Source organism: Hibiscus syriacus, unplaced genomic scaffold (genome assembly GCF_006381635.1).
Source record: "Hibiscus syriacus cultivar Baekdansim isolate YM2019G1 unplaced genomic scaffold, ASM638163v2 tig00117034_pilon, whole genome shotgun sequence".
NCBI classification, from domain to species: Eukaryota; Viridiplantae; Streptophyta; class Magnoliopsida; order Malvales; family Malvaceae; genus Hibiscus; species Hibiscus syriacus.
Window position 1 is genome coordinate 1541300 of NW_024063533.1, and position 8664 is coordinate 1549963.

The 8664-nt window shown below is 34.0% G+C and overlaps 1 protein-coding gene across 1 annotated transcript; it reads right to left on the minus strand.

Moving 5' to 3' along the window:
- Positions 1-2745: 2745 nt before the first annotated feature.
- On the minus strand, positions 2746-3543 carry LOC120196859 (VQ motif-containing protein 22-like). Its single transcript, XM_039198557.1, has one exon. The coding sequence runs from the start codon at positions 3487-3489 to the stop codon at positions 2746-2748; it is 744 nt and encodes a 247-aa protein (XP_039054488.1). The 5' UTR covers positions 3490-3543.
- Between the last annotated feature and the right edge of the window lie 5121 nt (positions 3544-8664).

Consider the following 8664-nt stretch of genomic DNA (forward strand, 5'->3'; position numbering starts at 1 on the left):
ATGGGTTACCAAAATAAAATCAAAATGTAATGTTATATGTGATTTTAAAACAAAAAATAATTGAGTGACTAAAACAAAACTAATCAAATAGTCGGATGAATGAATATGTAGTTTACCCTTTTTTACTTTCAATAAAATAATATTAAAATACATAAATGGTCCCTCGACTATAGGGAAATATTTTATTGAGTTTTTCGACTATTAAAAATTACAAAATTATCAATAAACTATTCATATATTCCAAACTCATAATTTTTTGTTAAAAAATTGACGGTCGTTTGGGCTAGACGTTAATCTGTTAACTGTGATAAGATAAAATATAATCCTAGAATCGCTTGAGTTGTATTTTGTGTATTGAGTATTTGTTCATCAAATCAATGTTTGAAATATTATGTCGTCGAGCCAATTCTTGAAAATGATGATGATACTTATAGATACCAAATAAAATATAATTTTATCTTATCTTAATCATTAAATTAACTACTAACTATCTTAATATACACATAAAACATAAGAAGAATAAGGAAATCAATACCTTTATCTCCGTACATATTGAGATGATTGTACCCTAAATTCAATTCTATTTTAACAATCTCAGTTATTTCTTTATAAATTTTATCTCGAATCTAAAATTTTAAAATAATTCTACAAAATCAAGTTAAAATCTATATCATCCCTATGTTATGCATAATCACATCATCTTTTTCATATTTGTTTTCAAAGTATGAAGAAACTTAGTATGAGACTATAGCAATATCAAACATAATTTTATTTAGCCAAATGAGTGTTGGTATAAGTGTTCCCCGCGATACGATATGGAAGACCTTGGAAACGAGACAGATCTAAACTGCTTATATCCGGGCGATTCGTGATATGTACTGTAGATCTACTACATACGTCAGGACTACAGTTGGCGACACCGAGACTTTTTCGGTGGAAATCGGACTCCACCAGGGGTCTGCTCTTAGCCCTTACATCTTCGCCTTGATTATGGACGACATCTTTTGTGCGACACCAGAAGGTGTTCCATGGCGTATGCTTTTCGCTGACGACATTGTCCTAGTTGCTGAAACAAAAACTGAACTGAATAGTAGACTGACTTCCTGGAAGATTGCTTTGGAAGAAAAAAGGTCTAAGGATCAATATTGAAAAGACAGAGTATTTATGTTCAAACTTCAGTGGGAACCAAAACGATGAAGATCTAGAAGTATGCATAGAAGGACACGTTCTCCCCACAAGGGATTGTTTCAAGTACCTGGGTCTATGATACATAAAGATGGGGGTATAGATGATGACGTTACACACCGTATAAAGGCGGGATGGCTAAAGTGGAGGGCTGCAACTGGAGTTTTGTGTGACAAGAAGGTGCCTCTAAAACTTAAGGGAAAATTTTATAGAATGACAATAAGACCAGCGCTGTGTATGGATCAGAATATTGGGCAATCAAGAAGGATCATGTAAGGAGGATGGAGGCCGCAGAAATGAGAATGCTTCGATGGACATGTGGTAAAACTCTGTGGGACATGACACCAAACTCTACAATTAGGATGTCCTTGGGGGTGGTTCCTGTATCCGAAAAATTGAGAGAGGGAAGACTACGGTGGTTTGGACATATCCTTAGGCGACAAACGTCGGATACGGTCAGGAGGGTAGAGTCGATTACACTCGACGGTGCCAGAAAGAGAGGACGACCAAGGAGGAAGTGGGTAGACTGCTTGAGATCTGATCTGAAGGAATTAGCCCTTACCGAGGACATGACCTCTGATAGAAAAGTATGGAGACTTAAGACCATGGTAGTCGAGTAGTGTGGGTCACAACCATAGGGTGTAGCATCTCTGTCTCCTTTTAATGCCTTCGTAGTAATCTCCATGACTTATACTTTTTATACGTTTTTGTTATTAGATTTTATGAAGGCTTAGAACTAGGATAACGGAGTAGTGTTGCCTTAGTTTAGGTTTTAAACCATTTGACTTTATTCCTTCTCGTAGCTTGCTATCGCTGACTCCTGTGTATCCTTATCTTCATTTTTTCTCTTTTTATATTTAACCGGGATTTACGTTTCTGTCTATAAGCAGAGTTTTTTACGCAGGGATTTATTTGCAGGGATTTACTAACCATTACAGACGCATATATGAAGACAGCATATGAAGACTATTCAACTATGTATTTATTGATTTATTTATGCAGACATTGTATCTTATCTTTATTTTTAATTTTCTTACTGCCGGAGGTCTTCCATGGAAGCTGCTCTCAATCTGGCGTTGGGGGCAGCCTACTACCCCACCTTCCCCTTATCTCATTGCATATGGGAATAGGGTTTTGTTGTTGTTGTTGTTGTTGTTGTGTTGGTATAAGCGATTGGGATTTAAGAATTTGAATTTATAAGGTCAAGCTCGAATCTTACCATTATTACTCTTGGTGAGTAATATGTAAATTTTTATGTAAATCATAATTGAGTCTTAAATATGTCATGACCCTGAAATAAGGGAGTCATCCTTAACTTAAATTTTCAAGTGAAAATAATACATAATTTTATTTTAATTTTGCTGAAACTGAATAAGGCCCATGGTTTCTGAAAACAAGAATCTCCTTCCCCATTAATTAATTGCTAATAATTGAATTGGCATATTTGTAAAGAGAGGGGGAGAGAGAGAGAGAAATTAGAACATTAAGAAATATACATTAGTCAATGTTTAAGTTGTCCCTAAGACAAGTCAGTACCTAACATTCTGCTTTATGTCCCTCTCAAAACATGACCCTATTCTCATTGGACGAGGCTGATGTTCTAGAACCAGGAACCTGTGTGGAAACACCCTCCCCAACTAACCCTTGCGACACTCCACCACCGCCTTCCACGGTTGCCCTTTGGTTGCCACCGCCACCGCCCAATCTTTGAAAGAAGACCTCCCTCGTCCCCGGATTATTATTATCGCTTCGGTTCAATGAAAAGATAAACGGCTGGTTTTGGGGGTGGTGGTGGAGTAATTGATTCTGTTGCTGCTGCTGTTGATATTGCAGCTGAAAACCAGTGGGAGGAAGCACGAGGGTGTTATTAGGGTTAACATGGGATTGGCGGGTTCCGAACCCGAACCCGAAATTCGCCCCACTGGGGTGAGAACCTCCTGCTGCGAAAGGAGCACTCGGACCACCGGTGAATTGTTGCACCATGGCTCGGAAATTCGTGGTATCCGTGTTGAGCAAGGTGGTAGGGGTTCGTCTCGAAGCTCTTGATCGTCTTCTAGCTGACTTCCCGACGCGGCCTTCGGGACTCAAATGACCACCACTCGATCCACCGCCTAGTCCCGAGCCTAACGAGTTCGCCGGAGCGGTGCTCGTGGTGATCGTAGGAGTTTTAACGAAGCCGGAAGGATCGGAACCCTGGTCGCCGAACACAGATTCTGATGTGATGACACTAACGCCATTCGATAAGTCCTGATTAGAAAGATTTTGATCGTAAAACTGTGGCCAAGAAGACATGGTTTCCCTCATGTCCAAAGCACAAAATAAGCTAAAACTATAGAAGAATAATTGGGTATATATATATTTGTAAGAAGGGAAGAAGAGATCTGCGTAAGTTTGGCTTTCAAGATGGTCAAAGAAGAATATCGGGAAAATCATGGTCGTTGAATTCAGTTAAAGATTTATTAACGGTTTAAGGTTAAAGTACACAAGAGATACCTACACTATGATCAAGATCGTTTTAGTCATTTAATTTCTAAAGTTATAAAATTATTATTAAATTTATTGAATTATTATAAAATAATTATTACAATATTATAAAATAATCATTGAATTTATCAATTATTATTATTGTTCTTGTTGTTGATATTGTTTTATCATTATATTTTGTAATAGTTTAACAAATTTAAATATCATTTTGTAATTTTCAAAAGTTTAATGATCGGTGTATTTTACTAAATGGTTAAATTATTCAAATGGTTACTTGACAATTAGTAAGTTTCTGGTATGGTCACTCAACTTTAAAAAGCTATTAAATGATCACTTAGATTATAAAAAATTATAAAATAATCCATTTTTGTTCATTAATTAATGAGAGATGAAATTATGGTTTATAATTTTGAAAAAAACAATTTAAGGATAAAATACATAAATGGTCCCTTGACTATAAGGTCCTCTTTGTTGAGTCCCCTAACTATTAAAAGTTAACAAATTGTCACCAAACTATTCATATGTTACAAAAATCATCATTTTTTCGTTAAATAAATTGAGGTCGTATAAGCTGAACGTTAACCTATTGACTGAGATATGATAAAATTTAATCTCATAACCATTTGAGCTTCATTTCATGGATCGACTCTCCATATACATTATATCGTTGAACTAGTTCTTGAAACATTATGACATCGAGTTAATGCTTGAAAGAAACAGAGATGCAAGTAGACATTAATAAAATATAATTTTATCATATCTTAGTCAGCATGTTGATATTCAACTCAAACGACCGTCTATTTTTTAAAGGAAAAATGACGAGTTTGAAACATATGAATAGTCATGTGATCATTTTATAATTTTTAATAGTCATGGGGCTTAAAAAAGTCTTATAATCATGAGACTATTTTATAAATTTTAAAATCGAAAGTTTTAACAAAGTAGCACCCTATAGTTGAGAGATCATGTTGAGTTAATCGATCGACGAAATAGCCAAGAGGGGCGTGAATTGACAATTAAAATTTTGGTGGAAGCTTTTGCAGAAAATATAAAATAATTACACAACGATTTAGAGTGGTTCGACTTTTTTAACCAAAGTCTATGTCCACTACCTTAGCTATCCATAATAAGGATTTTCCACAAATTCACTAATTTGTCTTTCTTTTGAGGACAAAGAGTAACCTTACAACTTCCCCAAGAATTATACTCCAAATTCTTGAGAACACTCTCTCCCAAAGAGAACAATACAAATTTCGCAAACTTATAGAAAAACCTCACAAGGCAAGATGTTTGCAAAATTCTAGAACAAAGAAAGAACACTAAAAAATGAATACAATTGAGCACAATAAGTTTTCTTGAAAGCAAAATGAATATTGAATGAAAATTTGGCTTGAAATGCTCAAACTTGAGGTCTGATGCTTTCTCTTTGATTCTCTAGCTTCTCTTCTTAATTGTTGTTGATCAATAGCTCCTAAGCTTGTTTAAATACACCTTGAATAACTTTTGAACGTTGGGAATCATTGGTGAAGTCAATAGAGTCGTTATTGTGCGAAAACAATTAAATAAAACAGTTGGGAGCGCGTGTACATCGGTAAAATTCAAATATTTCGACCGTTATAAGACTTAGTGCATTGGTACACTAGGGGTGCATCGGTACACTAATTATATTCGATGTTTCAAAAGAGCCAGGAGTGCATCGATGCATGGTCTGTGCATCGGTATATAAAATGTATTCGATGTATCAATAAATTCAAGAGTGCATTGATGCATGGTTGTGCATCCGTACACAAAATGCATTCGAAATAGGGTGTGCATCAATACATCATGAGTGAATCAGTACATCCCTTTGAAAAATTAATTTTTGGCTCGATTTTTTGTTCGAAATACTTTGTAAAATTTGTTTCAAAATATTTTAAGTTTAAAACACAATTTTACACTTTAGTAAGAATTGAAATTGATCTTTGAAAAACTTGGAGTAATATTTTGATATTCAAATAATTGAATCGAATATACTCTAAAAATGATTTATAAAATCTTAAAATTCAATAACACTTAATTTGTTATATCGAAACTTCAAAATGTTTTCAACAATCTCCCCCTTTTTGATATAACAAAACATTTGAGTAATTTTAAGATTTTCTTGGAAAATCATTTTTGAAATCAATTTTAAAATTACTCGAAATTACTCCCCCTTACTATATTCTCCCCCATTTGTCAAATCAAAAAGTCTCTAAAACGTTTTTAAACAAGGTTTTTGAAAACTTAATCAATTGATATTTAGAAATTTAAAGCTTAAGCTTATAAGATCACAAGTAAGAGAAAGTTTAGTCATTAGTTTCATAAATCAATATTCATAGATAATATGTAATGGTAAATTGGTCATATGTATAATGATGCAAAAATGAATAAACCAATATAAATTCAACCAAACCAAATATATAGATATAAGTATTTAAGTTCAAACATCCATAACAAATTTAAACATCCAAAATAAAACAATCCAAAAACATCCAAAATGTTTTAACAATGAGTCTTAAGTTCGATCCAAGAAAACTAAAGTAAGGCAAGGTCTAGTCATCCAAAGGAGGATCGGGAGGAGGAGGATAATGTGCTCGCATCTCGAGTGTGAGCGCATCTAAACGTTCGCGCATCACCCATTGAAATTCTAATTGTTGAGCCCCCATAGCGGTTAAGTGGGACTCTATGGATGCAAACCTTAGATCAAATGACTCCAAAAATGATCGAAAGTATGGAGGCGTTTGATCCTTTTGTTGTGCCGGCTTGTCCTCGGGTACTTCATCGTCAATATCTTGCATAAGTTGTTGAAGCTCAGGATCATCATCATCTGCCGGTGCCGGAGGAGCTCGTGAAGAGCTAGCTCCCGGTGTTTTCTTAGAGGTTCGAATCCATTGGTCACCTTCCTTTTTTCATCCCAATTTCTTTAAGTATGTGAGATTTATTTGATTCTGGAAAGGGATGGGAATATCAACCAAAACCTTAAGCCCGAGTTTGATAAACAGATTACAGAGGAGACAGACGTAAACTAAAGTTTCTACATTTTTGGATGAGACAACGTTTACGGTATCTACTAGCTCGCCAAAAATAATCTGTGGCAAATTTATTTTCTTGTTATGTTGGATACAATGTATCCACCATAAATCTATGACCCTAAGAGAGGAGTACCTACCTCCGGATGGTCTAAACCACCAAGAGATTATCAAGTGAAGGAATCGCTCGTGATGAGTTCTTAAGGTACTTACAATATCCTTAGCTTTATAGGGTGTAGCCACAATATCTCTTTCATTATCAAGACCCATGTTATCTAAACTAAAGGCATTATCCATTATGTCTGAGTCGATATAAATGAATTCACCTAAGAGATAGGATCGAATTCCTATAGTTTCATTTTGACGTTCATTTTGGACACAAACCGCATTGGAGTAGAAAATGTGGACTAATTGGTGATAAACAATGGGCTGAATTTGACATATTTTATCAAACTTCCAGGAACGGATGATAGAAAGATATTTGAAGTTTATATCGACCATTATTTGAATAGAGGGATTACATTCTTCTCGAATTTTATATGTTTGGAAAGAATTAACGAACCTATGATAGAGTTCTTCTCGACGACAACCAGGTTGGTTGAAGCAAGAATTAAGAATGGTTAATTCGGGTTCGTTTGGGTTTGGATTTTGAGGTGGAGGTGGAATAGGAGGTCGGTTTTGACTCGAACGACTCAATGACGACCTAGGGCGTTTAGGATTAGACATGGTTCAAGAAATCAGAATAGGATAGATAACCTGTAAATTTGAAACACATGTATGCAATATAATCAATCCCAAAACTCAATATGAGTCCGCAATAGTCAAGGTTCTCTAAACCAAATCCTAATGGGCAAAGTTTTGAAAACTATTTGGAAAACAATGTTTGAAAATCATAATATGTATAGTTTTCATGAAAACAACATAATTGAATCAAAAACATCAATTAAAACAATATTTTTTGAAAATATTTTTTTATTTCTAAATTTTTGATCATTTTTGAAAAATCTTGTGTTTTTTATGAAATTAGTTATAGAATCTAATTTATAAACATTATATAATCAATGCTCGATACTTAGTTCAACCTAGAATTAATCAAAACTAATCCTAAGTTAAAAAATCAATAAAACAAAGGTTTTTGAAATATTACCTTGAAAATTTAGATTTTGTGAGAATGTGATATTGTTTGAACTAATTTAATGAATGTAGCAGGTTTAAGAGTTGAAAATCGAGTGGATTCTGACTTGAAATCGTTGATTTGAAGAAATCGAGAGATTTGGAGAGGATAGGGACGTACGACGGCAAGAGGTGTTTTAGTTTGGATTTTGAGAAAATAAGAAATTTTAGGGATTTAAGCCTAAAATCCGATGGGTGTATCGATGCATAGCAGAGTGCATCAATGTACATTCAAGAAATACATCAGTGCACCTTCATGGTGTATCGATGCACATTCAAGGGATTCATCGATACACTATAGTGTATCGATGCATGTTGCACAAAAATGTTAAAAATCCGTTTTAAACACTTTAAATGCTAAATTAATTAGCTCTAGTGGTATTGGCAACTCAAAGATAAAAAATTAACAATGTTCAATCAAATAAAACTATCCTTAAATTTTATTTGATCATACAATTAATTTTCACTAAAGATCATAAACTCCCCATAACTAATAGCAAAGAATACAATTAAAAATATTATTTTTATAAGCATTTTTCAATTTTAATTAAAAGTGCTAAAATTATTTTAAACACTAAGTCAAGGTAGGTTGGTCAAACCTAATTCTCTCCTAAGTGTCCAAACTCTTTCTTTATCTAAATGTTTTGTAAAAATATCCGCTAATTGATGCAAAGTATCAACAAATTCTAGAACTACATATTCTTTAACAACATAATCTCTAATGAAATGATGTCTAATTTCAATGTGCTTAGTTATAGAGTATTGGATGAGATTT

Bases quoted from the DNA above. Each gene is read 5' to 3' on its own strand.
- LOC120196859 (XM_039198557.1), bottom strand. From the start codon at position 3,489: ATGAGGGAAACCATGTCTTCTTGGCCACAGTTTTACGATCAAAATCTT.